This window comes from Amphiura filiformis, chromosome 4 (assembly GCF_039555335.1).
Source record: "Amphiura filiformis chromosome 4, Afil_fr2py, whole genome shotgun sequence".
Taxonomy (NCBI): Eukaryota; Metazoa; Echinodermata; class Ophiuroidea; order Amphilepidida; family Amphiuridae; genus Amphiura; species Amphiura filiformis.
This window is the reverse complement of record NC_092631.1, coordinates 10653712-10676218: the sequence shown is the minus strand read 5'-3', so window position 1 is coordinate 10676218 and position 22507 is coordinate 10653712. Positions and strand designations below refer to the sequence as shown.

General features: G+C 42.1%; 1 protein-coding gene across 1 annotated transcript; it reads left to right on the top strand.

Moving 5' to 3' along the window:
* Positions 1-19563: 19563 nt before the first annotated feature.
* LOC140149968 (uncharacterized) lies at positions 19564-20535 on the top strand. The gene has a single exon (XM_072171970.1). The coding sequence runs from the start codon at positions 19564-19566 to the stop codon at positions 20533-20535; it is 972 nt and encodes a 323-aa protein (XP_072028071.1).
* The last annotated feature ends 1972 nt before the right edge of the window (positions 20536-22507 follow it).

Genomic DNA, 22507 nt, shown 5'->3' with positions numbered 1-22507 from the left:
TGATACTATTCTGATCTCTCCGATAGCCAAAACAAACACGTCAGCTATTTTAATATAATCAGGGTAGTACCTGAAAGCTCTGAACAAGTTTTTCGTTTTGATTATTCCGAATTCTTATTTTCTAATTCTAATTCTACTTATCATTGCTGCTAGAGGGCCTCGAACCCACGATCTTCGCTCCGGATCTTCGTTGTTCATGAAGCGATATATAAACGTAGGCGGACTAACATGTTATAAGAAATGACTAAAGGAGCTGCCACGAGGGTCATTCAATAAGTTCTACCTCCTCTCTTATAACTTCAGTTCTTTGAATGGTAACTTCTTCAAACCCATCATGAATAATCACCTACAATGTGGGCAAATGTATTTTGATACCATTTCCAGATTTTTGTAGGTGTCCTCAAAACCAAAATGACATTTGATACACCGGAAACGGTAAAAGATCATAAAACATTTACATGGAATTATGTGTGTATCCCTCCTACGAGATTAACTCGATATGCAAGTGTTCCGATTATGTTTACCCCTTGGATACTCATCATCATCATCAGTCGGCTGCGGAGCAGGCGACTGCAAGCTTTCTCCAACTATTGCGATCTTGGGCAAGCGAAACAATTTTGTTTGGCTACAGCATCCCTTCAGTATCCCCCAGGAGGTGCTGGACATACTGTAAGTACAGTGTGCGTGGCCGTCCTGGTTTCCTCTTTCCATGCGGTGGAATATAAAGGGAGTATTCTTTCACAGGCTCGTAGTCTTCAAGACGCAGTATATGGCCGAGAAATTTGAGTTGATGAATCTTGACGCTGGCTACCAGTGGAGTGGTGTTGGTCAGATTGTAGATGGTTTTATTTGGAATCCGATCCACACGCTTGATGTTTAACATGACTCTGTAGCAAGATGTTGCAAAGGCATTGATCTTGTTTTCCATGTCCTTGGTGATTACCCATGACTCACACTCATACATAAAGACAGTAACACAAGTTGTCTCAAACAACCTGAATTTTGTTTCGATTAGCAGGGATGGGCTTCTCCAAAGGCGTTCCAGTTTCCAGAAAGCTGCCCAGGCTAGTGTTCTTCTTTTCAGGTCTCCAGCACTAGAACCCATTTTGGAACCCAAGTACTTGAAGTCTGTGACATGGTTGATGGTTCTACCATAGACTTCAAGTGCTGGTTGGGCATTACAGTTTGCAGTCATATATTCTGTCGTGGGTGCGCTGATGACAAGGCCTAGATCTGCTGCTGCAGTTGCAGTCCTAGTAAGCTGCGACTAGGCCCGGGCTGTGGAAGATTCCAACAGGGCAATATCATCCGCAAAATCCAGGTCACTCAGCATCCTAGCAGGATACCTGCTTGACCGACGTGGGTAGGTAACAATACCAGCGTCAATTCCAGAAGTTGATTTCTTCAGAAGGTAATCTACTAGGATAATGAACAGGAATGGTGCTAACACATCACCCTGAAGCACTCCAGTTGTTACTTAGAAATGCTCTGAGATACTTCCATCTACCATAACGGCACTATTAGAGTCCTTGTAGAGCACCTGGATGGCATTTGCCACAACCTTTGGTATTCCATAATGCCGCAGCACTGAAAACATGACGGATCTGTTGATGGAGTCGAAGGTGACTGTCAAGGGAATTTGGTACTCCTTGAAGCCTTACATGATCCTCCTCAAAATGTGTATTTGCTGAGCACAGCTGCTACCTGATCTAAAGCCAGCCTGGCTGCTTCTCAGTAAAGGATCAATGTGAGGTCGGATCCTGTTCAATCATATCCTGTTGTACACTTTTGCGGCAATGGATAAGCGAAATACCACGGTAGTTTGTCATGAGAGAGAGAGGTCGCCTTTCTTTGGTAGAGGAATGATTACATTTGTGACCCATTGACGTGGCGGTGTCAGCGTTGAGAATACTTCCATGCAGAATTCAAGAATCATTATCAATTATGCTATCCCCTCCTCCCTAAAGTGCTTCAGCAGTTATAGCACAGTCCAATGCTGCTGTCTTGTTGGTCTTCATGGCTGCTATTGCTTCAACTACTTCTTCACGAGTTGGGGGGCTCAGTGATGATAGGAAGATCTTCTACAGCTGGTGCCTGAAGCTGCTGTGCCACTGTCGTTGTTAAGGAGTGAGCTAAAATATTCCTTCCATTCCTCAAGAGTTCGTGATCACTGGTTGGGGCTGTGCCATCCCTCTTTTTGACTTTTACTCCTTTGCTTGAGTTCTTCCCAGAAAGCGAGTGTATGATTTTTCAGGTGGTGGTGTAATTCCCCATCTCGTCGGCAAGCTTCAGGTCATCCATCTGCTTAATATTGAGGGTAGCAAGCTCGTCAGATTTATAGGAGTTGTTAAAGCTGGTGTTCAAGTTCCTCCATCTTTCTCTAGCTTGACAAGACTTTGAAATGGAGTACCGCTTTTTGGATTCATCCCTTTCCAGTTTAAGTCTGGTTGAATCTGATACCCAACTTGGCAGTCCGCATGGCTCTTGCTTTTCAATAACTTTCTCAGCAACTTCACGAACTGGATTTGTGAGGAGAAATCTCCATTCTTGCCCACGTGACCTTAGAGCCACAGCTTTCAAGACTTTGGTACGCCCACACGTGGAGTATTGCTCCACGGTGTGGGATCCCTACACTAAGGATCTGGTAGACCAAATTGAATCCATCCAACGAAGAGGGGCACGCTTTGTTTTCAAAGATTACAGGTGGACAAGCAGCATGACAGAAATGCTGACCAAACTGGAATGGGTACCACTCAATGAGAGACGGGAAACATCTAGGCTCACCATGCTGCATAAAATCAACAGCAGTCAGGTGGCCATTCCAGCGCGAACATTCTTGCAGCCGGTCCAGACGCGCAGCTCATCCCGGCTCAACCATAATAAATCATTCAAGAAACTAAGTGGCAGAACCAACTACTACAACTTTTCATTCTTCCCAAACACCATAAACAATTGGAACAGTCTACCAGAGCACATAGTAAACATAGAGGACACAAATATATTCAAGGAAACCCTGGCTAGCTACATCAGCCAGCGAAAAGACGTGGACTAATTATTTCCTTGCACACACCATATCTTCTCGGTTGGCTTCGAATGAGAAGCGTTGAGAATATTCTTCAGATTCAGCTGCTGTTTCAAAGGTCTCATACCTATCAGAGATGGCTATGGCGTCATTCATGCTCAAGACCTGGAATCTCCTTTGTATCAACTTCTTCCAGTTGAATGTTGGTCTCTTGCAAGGTTTTCCTTTGCTTGTTCGCAGACTGGCAGCTAGACGGACGCTCACAATACGATGATCGGAGTCCACTTCTACTGAGTTGTATGCTCGACAGTCGCGGAGAGAATTTACCCACTTACTGTTTATTAGAATGTGATCTAACTGTGCATGGGTTGATCCAGCTGGATGGGTCCAAGTCCAGAGACGGTTCCTGGGTTGGGTGAATCTCATCTGGGCCGGTCTGTACTCCTGGCAACTGTTAACCAGACGCTCACCATTGTCATTGGTTGAATCATGGTAGCAGTATGGACCAATGACCCAAGGATGGGAAAGATGACTATCTGTTCCTATTCTGGCATTAAAATCGCCGAGGATAAGATGTATGTTGTGCCTTTTCATACCATCCAGGTGGTCAGATAGAGATGAATATAATTCCTCCTTGTCAACGTCAGAAGATGTTGAGCACTCAGTGGGAGCATATAATAATAATAATAATAATAATAATAATAATAATAATAATAATAATAATAATAATAATAATAATATCTTAAACTACAACAAAATATAAAGCACCAACTTAATTAAGCATACGCATCACAATCAATAACAAAATTGCACAAAATAGGTACTAAAAAGTCTACAAACCTCCAAAGAACACACAAACGAGAGCCCAAAACCAATCTTAAATTACAGCATATTATAAAACAACATTCTAGCAAAACATCATAAGTCCAAGACGAGAAAGTCAGAAACACACGAACAAAAGATGATTAGATTTTCCAGCCGTGAATATTGAGTTTGAAGAGATGAGTTTTGAGGACACGTTTGAATAGGTCAACAGAGCTACATTTCTTGATATGGTCGGGAAGATTGTTCCACAGTGAAGGAGCAGCATGGCAGAATGCTCTTGAGCCATATGATATCGTAGATCAGTTCTTAGTTGGTGGTTGCAGAAGATTCTGCGTACTTGATCTGAGTCCACGGTGACCAGGAGAGTATGTTGACAGAAGCTCGGTGAGATAAGCAGGTGCCAGACCGTTCAGCGCTTTAAATGTCAACAGCAGTATCTTGAAGATGACGCGTTTCTTAACTGTCAGCCAGTGCAACTCGTCAAGAACAAGTGATATACTATCATATCTTCTGACCTTGGCAACGAGTCTGGCAGCTGTGTTTTGCACCCGCTACAATTTCATTATTTGCGAATCAGGAAGGCCGTAGAGCAACGAATTGCAACTGTCCAAACGAGACGTAATAAACGCGTGAACGAGACGCTCGGTCGTATGTTGGTCAAGGCATGGACGGATCTGACCAATCTTCCTGATGGCGATGGTAGCAGATTTACAGATGTTGTTCACGTGGGTGCACATAGACAGGTGACCGTCCATAGCAACACCGAGGTTGCGGGCAATGTCAGTAATCTCGACCGACGTAGCACCAACAGCTAGAGGAGGCATTGCAGGAATCTTAGCAAAACGCGACCTGATATGAATGACTTCGGTTTTGCTATCGTTCATCATCAGTTTATTAGCGACAGCCCATTGCTTTAATAGCATCACAGATACACTCCTCTAGAAGCGGCAGGGCATGTGATCTATCAGATGGCTTGAGAGACAAGAATAGTTGAGTGTCGGTCGTCGGCGTAGATCATTGAGTGTATTCCGTGAGCAGAGATGATGTCCTCAAGGGGTGCCGTGTACATAATGAAAGATAGCGGTCCCACCACTGAGCCTTGGGGGACGCCAAAGTCCAACGGTTGTGATACGGAAACACTGTCACCAATGATTGCTGGCTGCGATTGTCCATGTACGAAGTAAACCAGTGAAGTGCTTTATCTTCAATTCCATAGCGAGAGTTAAGGCGATTCAAGAAAATGCGATGGTCAATCGTATCGAAGGCGCTAGAGAGGTCTAACAACACGAGAACTGCCACCTTCTGACTATCCACAGCGGAAAGCACAGCGGAAATTTTGAATCCGGAATAGTGCTGATTCCGTGCTATGGCAGCTGCGGTAAGCAGACTGGACATGCGCATAAAGATTGTTTCCAGAAAGATAGTCTTAGATCTGAGAAGCGGCGATTCTTTCTTCGAGTTTGGACAAGAAGCTGAGGTTGGATATGGGCCGATAGTTTTTAATACTTCGCGACCCATTTTGGCTTCTTTAAGGATGGTACAACACGAGTACGTTTGAACGATGTAGGGAATCGTCCATAGGAGAACGATCTGTTGACTAACTTCGTGATGATAGGTGCGTTTGGGCGAAGAGTGATTTCACGCCTTACTTCAGGAGCATGTTTGTCAACAAGATCACGGAGTGTGGTGTCATATTGTTCAGCAAGATAGTCAGGATCATCTCATATGTCAGAGAACAGAGAAGATTCACGCAGCTCAGCTCTAAACCGATCAAAGTCAACTTCACGGTAGTTACACACTTTAAAGACATGCTTTGAAGTTAACGGTCGAGTGATGTCCAAATGGCAAGAAACAGCATAATGGTCAGATGGCAGGCCCTTGTGAACAACCACATATTAGATACAACGTTATCAGATCCACACGAGATCACAAGATCTAATATGTGACCTCCGATATGTGTGACTTCCTTGACGTGTTGGACAAGATCAGCAGAGGCTAGCAAATCTCGAAATCCTTCAGCTTCGCGACCAGTCAAGTCAACCAGGTGGAAGTTAAAATCATCCATGAAGGTAACATGCGTTCTTCCAGTAGAATTCATCTCAAGAAGGGTGAAGAATTCTGAGAAGAATGTCGAAGCAGTAGCTTTGTTCTTTTTGGATTTAAAATTTTAAACTTTTCATTGAGGCAGAAAGTGGCTTATATGGTTGAAAATCACTTTCACTTGATCGGGCAGTGACGCGACCAGGGATTTATCGCTGTTTATTTCGCCCCGCGCGACAACCCCGTTATGTTTTGCTCGCAATGTTCAATGCGCATAATTATAAAGTTCTTCCATGTTGATCGATCAAGTTGATATTGATTGTTTATCACACCTTGACGTATCGTAGATAAGGTAGGTCTTGCGTACATAAGTGGATTTATGATCGAAGGGACGAAAACACAAGTTTTGTGTATTGAAACAGTTATAAAATAGCAAATACATAGAAATCAGTACAGTAGCTTACAATAGCGATGGTTCATCGAAAACGAAAAACACAGTTCAAGTCCATATATCTGATCTGAGTGTGCAGTTTTGCAATTTTCCAGACGCAGACAAGTCCTGATACAGTTACAAAAGCGTAGTACAAGCTTAATTAGATGAATCAATCACAAAATAGGATAAAATCTCTGAAAATCAAGAGACACGATCTGAATCCGGTACGCAGCCAAACAAGGGCGCCACAGGGTTGGGTTTACGTTTACGTTTACGTTTACGTCGATACTCAGCAGGATCCTTTCCGGACGTCATGCCAAGGGTGCAGAAATGTTGATCACGTGCAGACTAGACATACAGGTGCAGCCAACAAAAAACTTGAAAATTGAGGGTGCTGGAGTTGAAGACAACTGGAACTCAAATGGTGCGATGAACTGGATGAAGTGCGAGTAAAAACCAAGCAGCATGATTACAGGCTGGATGAAACTCCTCCCCTGAAGACTTCCAGGGTTGGTGCAGTTAGTACCACAACTGGGAGGGAGTTCCATAGGCAAACTGTCCTCGGGAAGAATGAGTTCCCATAGAGCTGAGTGCGGCTGGTGATTTTCTTTAGCTTGCTTGGGTGGTAGTTTCTGGTGCTGCTGGTGATCATTGGTGCGAGGTAGTCGGATGCATTGATGGCAACCATGTTGTGTTGAATTTTGTACAGCATGGCCAAGCTGGCAGCATGTCTCCTCCATTCCAGGGATTTCCACTGAAGTTCTTGTAACATGGAGGTCACGCTGTCTCTACGCTGGTATCTTTGCAGGACGAACCTGGCAGCTTGGCGTTGGATGCTTTCCACTTTGGTGATATCTTTTTTACTGTGAGGGCTCCAGATTGTGCTGCAGTATTCCAAATGGGGTCTGACAAGACTGATGTATGCCTGCTCACGGATCCTCACAGGACAGCTCCTTAGGTTTCGCCGCAAGAGGCCTAACATCCTGTTGGCTTTGGTGGTGATTTTACCAATGTGTTTCTGCCAGGACATATCGGTGGAAAATGATAGACCAAGATAGGGATATTCGTTGACAGAGGAGAGTTGGCTGCCTCCAAGATGGTAGTGGGCATCAATAACCTTCTGTCTGCGTGTAAACCTTATCAGGTGGCATTTATCTGTATTAAACTGCATTTGCCAGTTAGCTGACCATTGATGGAGGGTGGGTGATGCTAAGCTGAGGTTACCATGCAATGTCTTTATGTTACAAATAGTATCCCCTCGGAGACAGCTTCAACACTCTTGAGACATTGTGTGAATCTTGTGAATGTGCTTGGACATGACCAGACCCACTCCTCCATGCATTTGCTTGGTAGCAGAACTGAATAATAAAACCCAATACATCTAGAATTTCTTCTCTATCAGTTGTGATGTTGCCATCCTTTTGTCTCATTTTGCTTATTCTGGTTTTCTTGCTGTTCAGTTTTGAAATCTGTTTTAGTCCTTTTCCGCTCATCAGGATGGTTTCAATTTCTTTATTTCTTCTCTTTCTGCTTCTCTCTCGTCTCTTCTTTCTCACTGTTTTGACAAGCTCAGCGTATTCAGTTTTTTGTTGGGGTGTTTTGTCTTCCACTTCACGAAGTTTCTTTCTTTTCGTATCCATATCCTCTATCACTTTGTCCTCCTCAGATGTTTGTTTAGTCTTTCTTTCTCTTGGTGCTATTTCATCGGCTACCTCTATAACTGTGCTGGATATGAGGTCATACATGGTATCCATATCTGCACTCTCTATACAAGCAACACGATTTTTCAATTCAAGTTGGTACTCGTGTCTCCTCTCCCGTAGTCTGTGGATGTTCAATTTATTTTTCTTTCTGTTTCTTATGATAGCCTTGCTAGTTTCCTATCTTTGCTCTGACCATCCTATGATCACTTCCAATGTCTACACTTGTGATGACTCCACAGTCTTCTACAATTCCTCTCTGGCTGCTAAGTATGAAGTCAATTTGGTTTTTTAACTTCCCTCCTGGGCTTTCCCATGTCCAGTATCTATTTTTTTTGTTCTTTTTGAAGTAGGCGTTTGCGATGACTAGTCCTTGTTGTGCAGCAAACTCCAGCAGCATGTCCCCTCTATCGTTTCTCTCTCCTATCCCAAACTTTCCCATGATGGACTCATCTCCGGGTTGGTAACGTCCTATTTTGGCATTGAAGTCTCCCATTACTATAATGTACTCGGCTTCACTTTCTTCTATCGCCTTCGCAATTTCCTCATAAACCTCTGCCACTGCCTCATCATCATACTCGCTGGTGTGTGCATACACCTGAACTATGCGTAGTTGTTTGTTTCCTGTGAGTTGCGCTGTGATAGAAATGACTCGGTTTGAGTGACATTTCATTCCTTTCACAAAGTCTTTGAATTTTGGGTGTATAAGAAACCCAATTCCTTTTGCATCCTTGTTGTCCTCTGTGTTTCCTTGGTTGTATAACCATGCTCCTCCTTGAAGTTCCACTACACCCTCTCCTTCCCTCTTGGTTTCACATAATCAAATTAAGTTCCACTTGAAGTTTTGTAGTTCATCCAATAAGGACTCTAGAGATTCATCTGTTTTCAAGGTCCTAGTATTATACGTACAAACGTTGAGTGTTGTTTGTCCATCCTTGTGACCCTTATCGGTCACACAGTTTCCTTTTGGCTTTGGCTGTGTGACGTCATCCGCAGATGTCACTCTTGGGTCACGATTCATAGGCAATCTGCAGTCACCAGGTCTTTGATGATTGCGCCCATTGTGGCCTTGGGCTTTACGGCCTCTTTTAGCATTCTCTTCCATTTACTTGAGGGATTTTAGCCATATACCGACGCGCTGGCTGGACGTATTGTCAGTAGAGGTTTATGTCAGGGTTACCTCACCCTTAGTCTGATGTTGATGATGAAGATTAAGCAACCATATATGGCCATTTGGGGCTACTCCAATAACCCCTGTGGCCATATAGTGTTGCCCCCATTGCCCCATCTCTGTTTTACTCTGCCGCAAAGCTAAGTACATCCAGGTAGTACGCGATTGACATGCACTAATTTTAATGCATGTCAGTCTTCGAGGACGTGGGGGTTGGGTAACTGCAGATAGGCGATTAGGGACAGAGGGGCTGATGGAATTGCCACCTGTACCTACAACCATGGTTGAAGTTGCGCTTCATGCAGTCAATTTACTAGTTTTCTTCAAATGATATACCATTTTAAAGCTATATTTTCTTAACACGAAATAAAACAAAATTGACCGGGCCGACTTTACGGCTGATTCGTAGTGTCCGGTCACATTATGTGACCTGCTTCCATGAAATGAGTGTAAAGTCGCAAGTTGGTATTTTAGAGACATCCTGACCGACTGAGTTGATGTTCTTGGTTTGCTCTGCACCTGTACAGGGTGTATCAAAATGATTGGTACCGGGCTATGTGACATTTTCAAAAATTAGTCAAAAATATAAAATTGCTAATTAATATGGTTTTTGTACTATAAATAGGAAGGGGGCATATGTTAACTTATTGATCTAATAATCTGAAGTTGATAGGTTGATGCAACTGGGACCTATTGTCATTTAAACGAAGATCGACGTAATCATGGTTTTACTTTCACAACACAAGATGAATAGGTTCACTGCTTGAACCATTTATTGCATACATGCTCTTCAATATCTCACCTCAGTCTACATAGCATAGAATTGCTTTACACATGCTTTTAGAACGATAGTTCCTGAAATCCCTTTCTTACGACTCTGGCAGTGTGAGGTGAAGCCCTATCTTGAAAGAACTTAACACCTGGGATGGATCCATTCTGTAACTGCAAGCCCATATCAAATTTTAAAACATTGCAAGTTATAGCATGTTTGCATGGGATACTCCTTGCGCTTGGGTATTGTCTTCTAAATCTTCTCTGCACTTCTCCATAGCTTCGTGTCAACCAGTCATTCTCAACTATGAATGCACACTGAAGGGTGGGTGGGGCCATTCCAATAACTTAACTAAAATACAGTCTATAGTCATTCTGCCACACCATCTACTTAGTAATCTCAATACTACAATTTAAATTACCGCCCTGGAAGGTGTTGATACACAAACTTCTTTCACCCTACCTAAATTATTCAAGTCAATAATATTACTCTCAACCAATAAATATTGATTATAACATTTATATATATTATGAATGAAGAAATAGGCAAGGAAAATATTAAACATTTCCATGATTTTTAACATATGATTCTCACAAGGTATTTGCAGTAAAATAGAGCTTTGAAATAGTGCGCTACTGATCCAGCGTTACGATGAAAAGTGTAAAAACACCTACTTTCCTTTTGAATCATGTAACTTCTGAACAGAATGTGCTATCGTTATGATATAAAATTCTTAGAGAAGATAAAACAACTATAATTACAAATATTTAAACAATTAATCCTAAACGGACACAAAAACTAGTAAAACAATTAGGCAAAAAATGAGAAGTCTTCGGTACCAATCATTTTGATACACCCTGTACAAGCCAGTAGTATGTCCTTCGTAAATGGCCCCATTGTGCCCCCATTCACAATGGACATACAGGCATACTTCTAGCTTGAACAGGTGCGTAAGAAACAAAGAACACCATCGCAGTAGCCAGGGGGCGTCTCGAAACTACTAACTTTATGCTCATATTCACATATTATACACATTTTGGCCTACTTTTAGATTTACTATATAAAACATAGTTTTTAAACGGTCTATCATTTCTACCTGCGGTGAAAATCGTGTTTGTAGGAGCATAATCAATTTATAGTGCACAAGAAAATAATACCATCAAAATCGAAACAATCTTATTTAAAAAATAACAAATTACTCGTCTATATTTTTTTCTATTTCTAGTAATATCCCAAACACAAAATACAACGTCATAAGGTATAACATCGACACCAAATTATTGGCTTCACACTGTTCTCTACGGACTTTCACCCTATAACTCTCTCATGGATTGACATGTGGGTTCCAAAAGGAGGAGGATTCCTAAAATGGCGAAATAGAGCTCCTAAGCCAGAGCCAACAGCTATGTTGAAAGTTGGTATGTATTACTGCCCCCCCCAAAAAAAACAACATTTCGTAGAAAGAATGCGAGAAATTGTAATGGGCCATGAAATACAAGTCACTTACGACATTCCTGCATTCTGCTTACGATTTGTCTTGCGCTATGGAAGAGTAAAGAAACATACCTATCCCTTCTTCTGAAAGGGTCAGTTTATGTGTACGCATTTTTGAACTTTGACGAGAAACCTGCTTGTCTGGTTCAGTGATGACTTGTTCCAGGTACACTACAATGTGACCCAATATAACTCCAAAAGTACACATTGGAATTCCAAAATAAACTCCTCAAAAAAGTTTGGAAACTTTCAAAACGGCTGTTTATCAGAAATGTTTTGAAATCTCCATATTGTTTCATATCAGTGAAAACGTTGTTGTTTCCTGTCAACAATGACACCTGATTTGTGACGATAACCCATTCCATGGCTGAGTAACTTTCTTTGAAAGACAGAGAGGTCTCAAAGAAAATGTGCCAAACTGACCATTGTCTGTGCTCATCTCATTGATTTGAATGAATGAATGAATGTATGGGTTAATGCATGAATAAAAGAATGAATGAAAAGTTGTTTGCAGTATATCATATGAATGAAAAGTACTAGGATGGGATTTAACAGTTCTACAGGAGCATCAAAATTTATCAACGCAAGTCAATCTCTCTTGCTGGTCACTTCTTCGTGGTTCGATTATCAGATCTGGATAAGGCTCGAGCTATTGGTCAGCTTGAGGTTGGCATACCTCAGAATCAAGTTGCGGCAACTTTTGGAGTTTCCTGCAGTATGATCTCCAAGCTAAAAGCCAAGTTTCGTCAGACCGGAGATGTCAAAGACAGACCCAGAAGTGGCCGCCCAAGAAAAACAACGGCTGCAGAAGACCGGTACATCAGGCTGGCAGCACTTCGAAACCGTATACTTAGTGCCAAGACTTTGCAAGCAAGGCACGCAAGACTTTATGGCAATAGAGTATCTGACCAGACTATTTGCAATAGGCTTCATGAATCTGCTCTCCGAGCTCGCAAGCCTGCCAGGAAGCCGAAAATGACTACACTTCATCATCTTGTCCGTGTTCGCTGGTGCCGTCAACACCGCGGTTGGAACTTACATATGTGGCGCAATGTCATGTATAGAGATGAAGCAAGATTTGTCTGAGGAAGCTGGATAGCCGAGTGAGAGTGTGGAGAAGACGTGGCGAACGTTTTGCAGATTGCTGCATTGACAAAGTAACAGCCTATGGTGGTGGAAGCGAGATGATATTTGGCAGGAATAACGATGACAGGAGAGACCAGACTGGTAGTAGTCAACGGAAATCTCAATGCAATCAACTATCGAGATGACATCCTTAAGCCAGTCGCAGTCCCATTTCTGCAAAAACGCTGTTCTACAGGAGGATAATGCTCGACCACACAGGGCAAGAGTTGTAAATTACTTCCTGCAAGGAGAAGGAATTCAACGAATGGAGGGGCCAGCCAATAGCCCGGACTTAAATCCTATAGAACATCTCTGCGACCAACTTGGTCGGGCTGTGCGCACTAGAGTGACAGATCAAATCACCTTGGCTGGTAAGACAGATCTTGCTTGAAGAGTGGAATGCTATCCCTCAGGAGCGTGTGGCCAGGTTGATAAGAAGATACGGGTTCTCTACTCGTTACTGATTTTAGGTAAGTAGCGACTGTTTTGATGAAATAGTGTGATATTCCTTATGATTACTGACGCAAATGGCGCAGACAATGGCATTTTTTTGAGACCTCCTTGTCTTTCAGAGACTCAACTATGGTAATTTTGGTGTCATTTTTGACAGGAAGAACGATGTTCGTATTGATTTGAAACAATACAGAAATAGATTTCAAATGTTTCTGATATATATAGCCGTTTTGGAAAGTTTCCAAGCATTTTTTGAGGAGTTTATAAAGAGGAACACGTTGCAGACTCTGTTTCCTAAATATCAGTGCAACTTGCGTCACAACACAATGTAGGTTATTCCAAGTGTTAATTGACCATTTCATGTACATAGTTATTCTATCTATCTAGGCTATGTCAATCCACTGTTGGATGTACCCTCCTCATAATCACTCCATACCAATATTTGATGTTATATCATCTCCCCACCTCCTCTTCTGTCTATCTCTTCTTCTTTTTTCCCATTCTTGGTTACCATTCTAACAATCTCTTTGTCCATCTGTTATCATTTCTTCTGGCAACATGTCCAGCCCATCTCCATTTTAATTGTTTGATTTTTCTCAAAATGTCTGCAACACCGGTCAGCTGTCTGATGGTTGAGCACCTTACTTTGTCTCGCAGTGAGATGTTTAACATTTGCCGTTCTATTGCTCTTTGAGCGGATTGTAGTTTAGTTTCTAAGTATTTAGTTAATGACCATGTTTCAGAGCCATGCATCATCGTTGGAAGGACACATTGATTATATACTTTCCTTCTGAGTGACATGGTATATTTTTGTTGCATAAGATTTCTTTATGTCTTCCAAAGGCAACTCCATCCTGCTTTTATCCTGCTCAAAACTTCTTCCTTCGAACAATCCTTTAACCTCAGTGTTTGGCCCAGATATTTATACTCCTCAATTTCCTGATCTTGAGTGATGATCTTTTCATCTGTTGCTATATTTGTCATATATTTTGTTTTTCATTTGTGCATTTTCAATCCCACCTTCTTGCTTTCTTTATTCAAGTAATTAAGTTGTATTTCCATGTCCTTCACTGTTGAGGTAGTAAGGGCAATTTCATCTGCAAATCGGAGGTCTGTTAATTTTTCTCCATCAACATTGATTCCTCTTTCCTCTTTAATAACAGTTTCAGAAACGTCACTATCCAGATGGATTCGAGATGTTGCATCTGTGTATATATCCTCTAGAATACAAACATACCCTTCATTTATACCTATTTCTCTTAGTGCTTGTTCTACGGAATCAAATGCTTTCTCGTAATCAATGAATCCAATACATAAGTCAAGTTGGTATTCGTTTGACTTTTCTATGAGTTGGTTTATTGCAAGCAGGTGGTCCATGGTAGAGAAACCTTCTCTAAAACCCGCCTGCTCTCGTGGTCGATGTTCATCCAGTTCTTTCTTTAGTCTATTTTGAAGAATTTTTGTGAAAATTTTGTACAGATGTGAGAGAAGACTAATGAGTCTGTAATTCTTAATGTCTGTTTTGTCTCCCTTCTTGTGAAGAAGAATGATTTTTGCTTCTTTCCAAGATTGTGGGATGCATATTTTGATGATGATTTGGTTAAACAGTTTTGCTAGATGGGTTATTACTTCACTTCCTCCCTTCTCGAGAATATCCTTTGTTATCTCATCTAATCCTGGTGCCTTGTTTTTCTTCATCTCCTTGATTGCTGTTTCTACTTCACGAAATGTGATGTCTGATAATTTTGAGTTTTCTGGTGATGTTATTTTGGCTTCTTGGCTCTTGTCCTCTGTGTGTGAATTGTATAGGTCTTGATAGAAGTCTCAACATATTTTGAGGATTTCCTCCCTATTTGAAGTTGGTGAACCATCTTTTTTGCGCAGTTTTTGGATTCTGACCTTCTTTCGACTTTTTTTTAATTAATTTCTTTGAGACCTTTTTTCATTTCCAAAGGGGAGGCACTGTCCCAGTGTTGAGGAGCTGAAAATAACCCTTTGCCAGCACCTGCACCAGTAGGTGCAGAAGCTGGATTTTTCCCCTCGTGGAATTATCTATGAGGGTGCTCCCCAACCTACTCATCTCTACCTTTCTCCTTTCACTCTTTCTGTAATCTTTTCTTGCTATAATTTTTTTTCATTTCGCAATCCAGTTAGCAAGGATAGGTGAGTCAAACTAGTTGGTTTGGTAGGATGGTTAACATTAGATTTTGTCTAGGACAATGGGCCTCCTCCCCTAACCTTGGATCCATTTTTTTCAGGGCAAAATACAGGGGAAAATTTAACAAAAAAAATTACACAGGATTACACAGAACAATAATTTACACAGGATTACACAGAAAAACAATTTACACAGGATTACACAGAAAAAACAACAACACAGGATTATACAGAAAAACAATTTACACAGGATTACACAGAAAAACAATTTACACAGGATTACACAGAAAAACAATTTACACAGAATTACACAAAAAAAACAACAACACAGGATTACACAAAAAAAACAATTTACACAGGATTACACAGAAAAACAACAACACAGGATTACACAGAACAAACAACAACACAGGATTACACAGAAAAACATCCTTGCATTTTTAATTCACCCCAATCCAAATTACACGGAAAAATTTCCCCTGCATTTTAACTCATCCAAAAAAAAATGCAGGGGAAAAATTTCCCCTGCATTTTTTTTAACCTCTTCATCAAAATCAAAAATTTTTGATTTTAAAATAAAATCCTGATTAATAAAAACAAGATGGATCTACCGATTTTACCATTTTCAACGCTTCCAGAATTGAAGCGAATCGCCAAAGAACATGGCTACCGAGGATACTCAAAAATGAACACGGGTCAAATTCACGATCTCCTTTCGGAACCACCTCTCTCTTTGCTCAAAGATTTGAAACGTCAAGCGAAAGAAAGGGGTTACAAAGGATATACCAAATTGAACAAATCCCAGCTCGTAGAATTGCTGGCTAACCCTTATGCTTTCGAGAACATGACGAAAACTAGGCTGAAAACATTGGCGAGAGAAAAGGGTGTGAACGGCTACCGGTATCTGAATAGAAACGAGCTCATTCGTTCGCTAAATTCTTCTCAATTTTACACGATAGAACTAAAGGTCACGCTCCACCAAAACTCCAGGGCCTTTGTGGAGCTGAAACGAGTACGCGTTAAACTCAGCCGGTCGACCGCGGGAAAATACAAAAACAACTTACGAGTTCCGAAGGACAGCACCGCCGATATTGTTCAGGATCTTTTTCAAAAACTAAACATGATGGAATGGTTGGAAAATAGGGAATCGCTGACCCCCTACGTAAAAATTGTTTCAATCGAGCCCGGTAGCAACCCCGTCAACTTCGATCATAATGTCGTAGAAGTTGCGGACAAATCCGCTCCTCAAGTTTTTTTCTCATTGGACGGACTCCACAGAATGGGACAGTCCTGAATTTCGACCAGGCAGATGCATGGCAACTGTGTTTCTTCTAAAGTTTAAACCTATTTTGAATGCGCGTAGAATAAAGCCCAATCCGTTGCTTACTTACGAAGGTCTTTGGAAACTAGCCAGACCCGACGATCCTGTACCCGATGAAAATTTAGAATGGCCCCTGTCATGGACGCATGCCAAAGTTTGGTTGGAAAAATTTTGTATTCCGGGTCTAGTGATTGACATTAGAGGTAAAGTTCGATGCAGGTACGATCCACCTCGGGTAAATACGCATATCAATCACGCTAGATTTAATATTCTCCTTCATAATAAGCACGTCTGGCTCGTGAATAAAAACGTTCAGGAGTTTGGACAAAAATACTCGGGAAAGCAACCCGAACCCCAACTCCCTCGTCCGCAAAATTCGATGAAACTTTCTGATAAATGGCCCCGACCCAACGAGAATAAAGAAAAACTTTACTTCGTTGATTCTGTGGATGAAATTTTGAACATCGAGCTTGAAGGTACCAGCCAAGTTGTTGCCATTACCGGAGAAGAGCCCGAAGACCTCATCAGAGAATTGGTTCAAGACCACAATATCCAGCCAGGCAGTTTGACTTGCAGAGATGGTGTTGTGGATGGGTTCTCTATCAACCATCCCAAAGATTCCAAGGTTACCGTTCGAGTGAAACGGGCGCTTCCCGGTGACATAGTTGGCGATCAGCCGAACGATAGAAAATCCTGGTCCGAGGCTCGTCACGCCGCTGTTATGAATTGGATCAAGAAGCTGTCGAATGAGGTGGCTCCCAAATTTGGACTCTCGCGTTACAATGAACAAACCTTAGCGTTGTTTAACCGGTTCAGAAGAGGTCCGAGATGCGGATTAATCAAGCGTCGGTTGAAGGAGTTGTGTGTATTTGGGATAGACGTAGTCCGAGCCTACACCCACTTCATTCGAAACATTAAGACAATTCCGGTGTTCTCCGCGTTTGATCGCCTCGACCTTCAGCCATCCGAGGACATTCGCGATGAGATGTTTTACCTGGTGCGTGTTGACGAGCCTGACTTGATCCTCTTCCCGCAGAATGAAGACCTTGTGCCTGGATCAGTCCTGCGATACGCCGATTCTTGCGGTATTCAGTATACGGTCCTAGGACGCCTAGTACCTCACGGGGTTATTGAGGTTGATCCCGCTAGCGTAATTGACGAAATGTACCAGAGTGATCTTCAAGACGAAGATAAAAAGTACGTAGCCAATCTCGTGTACGGTCTGACGGCTAAGAGAAACAACAAGGCGGCATTTGGTCAGTTGTTCCAAGATGAAGAAGAAGCGAAAGCGTACGGAGAAGATCGTTTAAATATTGAGATTGCTCCGGATCTTCATCTTGTTGTCGACCAATCCATTCGCGAACTTTCGGAAGGATATCGACCGGTTGCCGCTCTCATTCTAAATGGCATGAGGGTTCTCCTTCACAAGATCGTGTCTGCATTGGGAGACTCCGTCGTTGGTGTGAGAACGGACTGTGTGTTTACGACTCTGACGAAAGAAGAGGTAAGACAAAGGTTAACCTCGTTGTTCACCTTTGGCAGCCGGATTGGTGACCTGAGATTTGTCGAAGACCCGCTTCTACCGGAAGGAAAACTCGAGATCGTCGAAGTCTCTGAGTTCTTGCTTGAAAAATCTAAACCTCAAACTCGGATTCTTATGAAGGATGAATATGACGACGACGAAGCCAAAAGAATAATTGAACAGCGGACCGAAACCATTTTTGACGAGGACGAGGAGTGTGAATACGAACGCCCTCGCGAAGGAACTCCAGAGCCCCTACTGGTTACTGGCAAATACCCGGGATGTGGCAAAAGCAGACTAGCCCTGCATTGGGGGAACGAGAGAGACGACATGCTGGTTGTATGTCCCACGAATGTTTTGTGTGACTCCGTTTTGCGACAAGGTTACACCGCCATAACCATGCAAAAACTATTGGGTCGTAGACCGAGGATTCTGAGGAAGAAAACTACACCAAGTTCGATGCGTCAAAATACAACGTTGTCCTGTTTGAAGAGATCTACTTTTACCCTGTCTTTCAGCTTGAGTGGATTCGCAATTTTATGATTTCCAATCCGGACAAAATCTTCATCGCTAACGGTGACCCAGCTCAGAACGAACCAGTGGGTCAAACACTCAATGTTGGCTTTGATGCTTACTATGATCAAATAATGCGGCAGATGTTTTCTCGAAGACTCGATCTTCAAATTCCAAAACGGTACGCTCCGAAAGATCGTAAAAGAATGACGAGGCTTTACGACGAACTGCTTCGGGAGCGAGATGATTCGTTTGCTATTGCTAAGAAATACCTCCCAGTTGTCCCATGGACCACGTTGCCATCGCTCGCTGCGAAGTACCCTCACGTTGCCTTTACCAACGAATCGGTCGACCGAGTGAACCGTTGGGCTCAGACCAAATTGAACAACACCCTCGAATGGCGAGTTGGAGATCTAGCCATTGGAAAAACCTGGAAGAAGATTGGCAAGCATAAGATCAACTCCAATTCGGAATACAAAGTCACGGCAATTACTCAAAGTCAGTAGACCGTGAAGGGACGTGACGGAGTCCTTAGAACTGTGAAAAAAGATCAAGCGTCCAAACTCTTCAAGAGACCCTGGTGCAGAACTGGTCACTCCGTTCAAGGTCAGTCTGTTGGTGACAAACTTTACATTCACGATTCTGACAGCCATTTTGCTACTGCGAGATGGATGCGAACGGCCATTACTAGATGCAAAACTTTGAATATTGTCTTGGTCGTGTTTCAGAATCCGTGCCATATGGCATCGAAGACAATTCGGCAGAGGATATCCAATCATAAGATAGTGGACAAAAGGAAGGGCAGAGCGTTTAATGCGAAAGATTACGTTACCGAATGCTGGGCTCGGGGAAAAGTTAAGGCGCAGGGCTACAGCTGCGCCGTGTGTCTCGAGCCGCTAGACCTCGACTGGAGCATCGACAGAATTGACAATTCCCGAGCTCATTTCAAAGACAACTGCCAGATCTCGTGTCGCAGTTGTCAAAACGCATCGGGTCATCGCTAAAGATAAAGAAAATGGAGTCGATACTTTTTGCTACCAAAAAGAAAACCACAGCCTCGCAGCAGATGACCAAGCGTGCGATTAAACCAAAAGAATACGCTCCCACCGGCGGACCTCCAGGCACCTACCAAGGCGACCTAGTATTCTTCGAGGACATATCCAGAGTGAACCGCGGCCACAAGAGTATCCTGACCGTGATTAGCGCAAACTCTAGGTTCGTGTACGCCGAGCCTCTCAAGAAAAAATCCGACACACCCGATGCCATGCGGCGTATCATTAATAACGCCAAGTCCAGAGAGTCGATCAAAACCCTATGGACCGATCCGGGAACGGAATTTACCTCGAAAAAATTTCAGGATCTGATGAAGGCCTCCAACATTCAACATCAATTCTCTGGCGCTAAAAATCACGCCCCTCTTGGCCGAATCGATCGTTTCCATCTCACGCTTCGCACAATATTTGAACGCTGGTTTCTCCACACCGGAAAAAACAATTGGGTCGACTCTTTACCCCAAATCATCGAATCTTACAACAAGCGTGTGAACAGCGCCATAGGAATAGCCCCAGCCAACACAACCCCCGATCACATTGAGCAAGTTCGTCTAGAAGACAAGGCAAGAGCGATGAGAGTTGCCAATCGCGTGGATAAACTTAATCTAACTCCCGGCACCGACGTTAGACACATCGTTAACAGAGTAGGTTTCACGAAAGGCAGTGCGCCAAAATGGTCTTCGACCGTGCACGAAATTCAAGAGAGAGTGGGTGTTGATAGGTTCAAAATCAAAGGTCTGCAAGGAACGTACAAGGATTACGAACTTCAGGCCATTTCACCGTTGACCGGGTCGGACCAGGCGAAGCGAAGCATGCAGAGCACGCGGAGTCGAGAAAAAGAAAGACAAACCCAACGAGTGGAACGAAGGATCCACCGCGAAGGCATTGAACCGCGTGCTCCGTCACCAAGACGGCTCAGACCCCGTAAAAAATAAATCGGATAAAAAATTTGATTTAAGAAAAAATCCCGGCTAATAAAAAAAAAAGAGTTTAAGAAAATCCTAATTAATAAAAAAGCGAACAAAATGGTGAAACAATCAAGCATAACGAAGCAAAAATTTGAAAAATTGTATGAAGAGCAAAAAGTGCCAGATATTTTGAAATGGGTTGAACTAGAAGAAGGTGGAATTTATGAAGTTACCAAGTTTGAGTTTATAGAGACTAGAATCGGAAAATCCGGTGTCATCACCCTTAGTGATAACAACCGGGTTTGGAGTCCTTCATCCCTAACCAAAACACTAGAAAACTTGGACATAAGTAAATTCTCCACTCTTCATGTTAAACCTACGGGTCTAAAATGAGTAAATCGTCGGAGAACATGTACCACAGTTTTGAACATGTGGTAGAGCCTGTCATTCATGACGAAGACTCAGACTAGTCGTACCGTCTACCGTAACCAACAAAAAAAAATCCCTTTTAGACATTCCGTCTAAAGGGGATTTTTTTATTGTTACAAAAATGAAGTGTACGTGTAAATATAAGCGTTGTTTTTGCAAATTGTGTAAAAAGAAAACCCGCCTTCGAAAACAAGACAAAAAACCGATTTGTCTATACGGTATCGAATTTAATCGGTTGTTTAAAGAACCCGCGCGAGTGCGAAGCCTGCCAAAATGTGAAAATTGCAACTCAAAATACATGGTGGGTGACGTGTGTTATGATTGTGGTTTCGAAAATGACGCGTCTCTTACCGTAAACTCAGCCCGAGTTAACATCGACCAAATTCAACAACCGATAAAGTACTGTGAAACCAAAGTCTACCAGTTTGAAGAATACATCGAAGTTTACCGTGGAAATGTTACGAGTACTTCTCATATTTTGATCGACGAATTTGTTAAAAAAAATAAAAAAATGTTCGAGTCCCTGAGTAAAAAAGACTTGTTAAAAGTCTTGAGATCAGACCCGTCTTTTCAAACGCCGTTCACAAGATTTACTACAAAATTACGGGCAATTCTCCCGTCGATTTTTGGCACGATCAGGCTAATTTGTTATGTGATCTTGATAATATACTGAAAATTTATTTACAAAATAAACCCAAGAGAAATAATTTCAATATCCACTATGTTCTCTTCTACTTACTCAAGCGAAGAAATTATTCCGTAACTCTCGATGATTTTCCAGAGATTAGAGGCTCAGCTCCCACTCAAATACTTTTATCCAAAGTATTTGAGAGCGACCACACCGGTTCCGAGCAATCCCAGTCCGAGCAAAGCTAACACAAAATTGTCAAAATATCGCAGAATATTAAATAACACTGATCAACATTTGAACAGTTTTATGTATCATGTCTTTTCTCTGCACATGATACATAACACAGACCCACTTGCCAGTACCAATGGTGCAACACAAACAACCAGCCTTAGACAAAAGGTTACAGAGGTTAATCTAATCGGCATTTGCTTACAAGCTACTCATTTTCATAAAAAAAATCCCTCCATGGTGTGTTACCATGGAAGGATTTTTTTGGGGTTAAAAACTGCTATGTACAAAGCATAGTACTAGTCTATTTACATGGTAGAGAGTGAATTTAGTTCCTTATTAGTCCTCCTCACCATCTGAACCATTGTTTACATTCTCTTCTATTTGTCGAATATCCGATTCAGCCAACTGTATTTCAGCTTCAGTTGTTGTAAGCTCTTTTATTAACTTTTTTATCCTTTGTTTTTGAAGTTTTCGCTTTTGAATTAGCTTACTTCGCTGATTCATCTTCCGTGCTAACTCTATTCACGCTTTGCACTTTGACACCTTTGATTCGGCAGCCATATTTGATAAAAACTGGGTAACCTTTTCCATAGTTGATTATATTTTATCCGCCTCTAACCCCTTTCAATATTCAATACAATATACACTCAGAGAAATGAGAAAAAAATCAATTTTATGCTGGAAACAATTTTTTTTCAAATCAGTACA

Excerpts from the sequence above, each read along its gene's own strand:
- LOC140149968 (XM_072171970.1), top strand. The coding sequence starts at position 19,564 with ATGGAGTCGATACTTTTTGCTACCAAAAAGAAAACCACAGCCTCGCAG.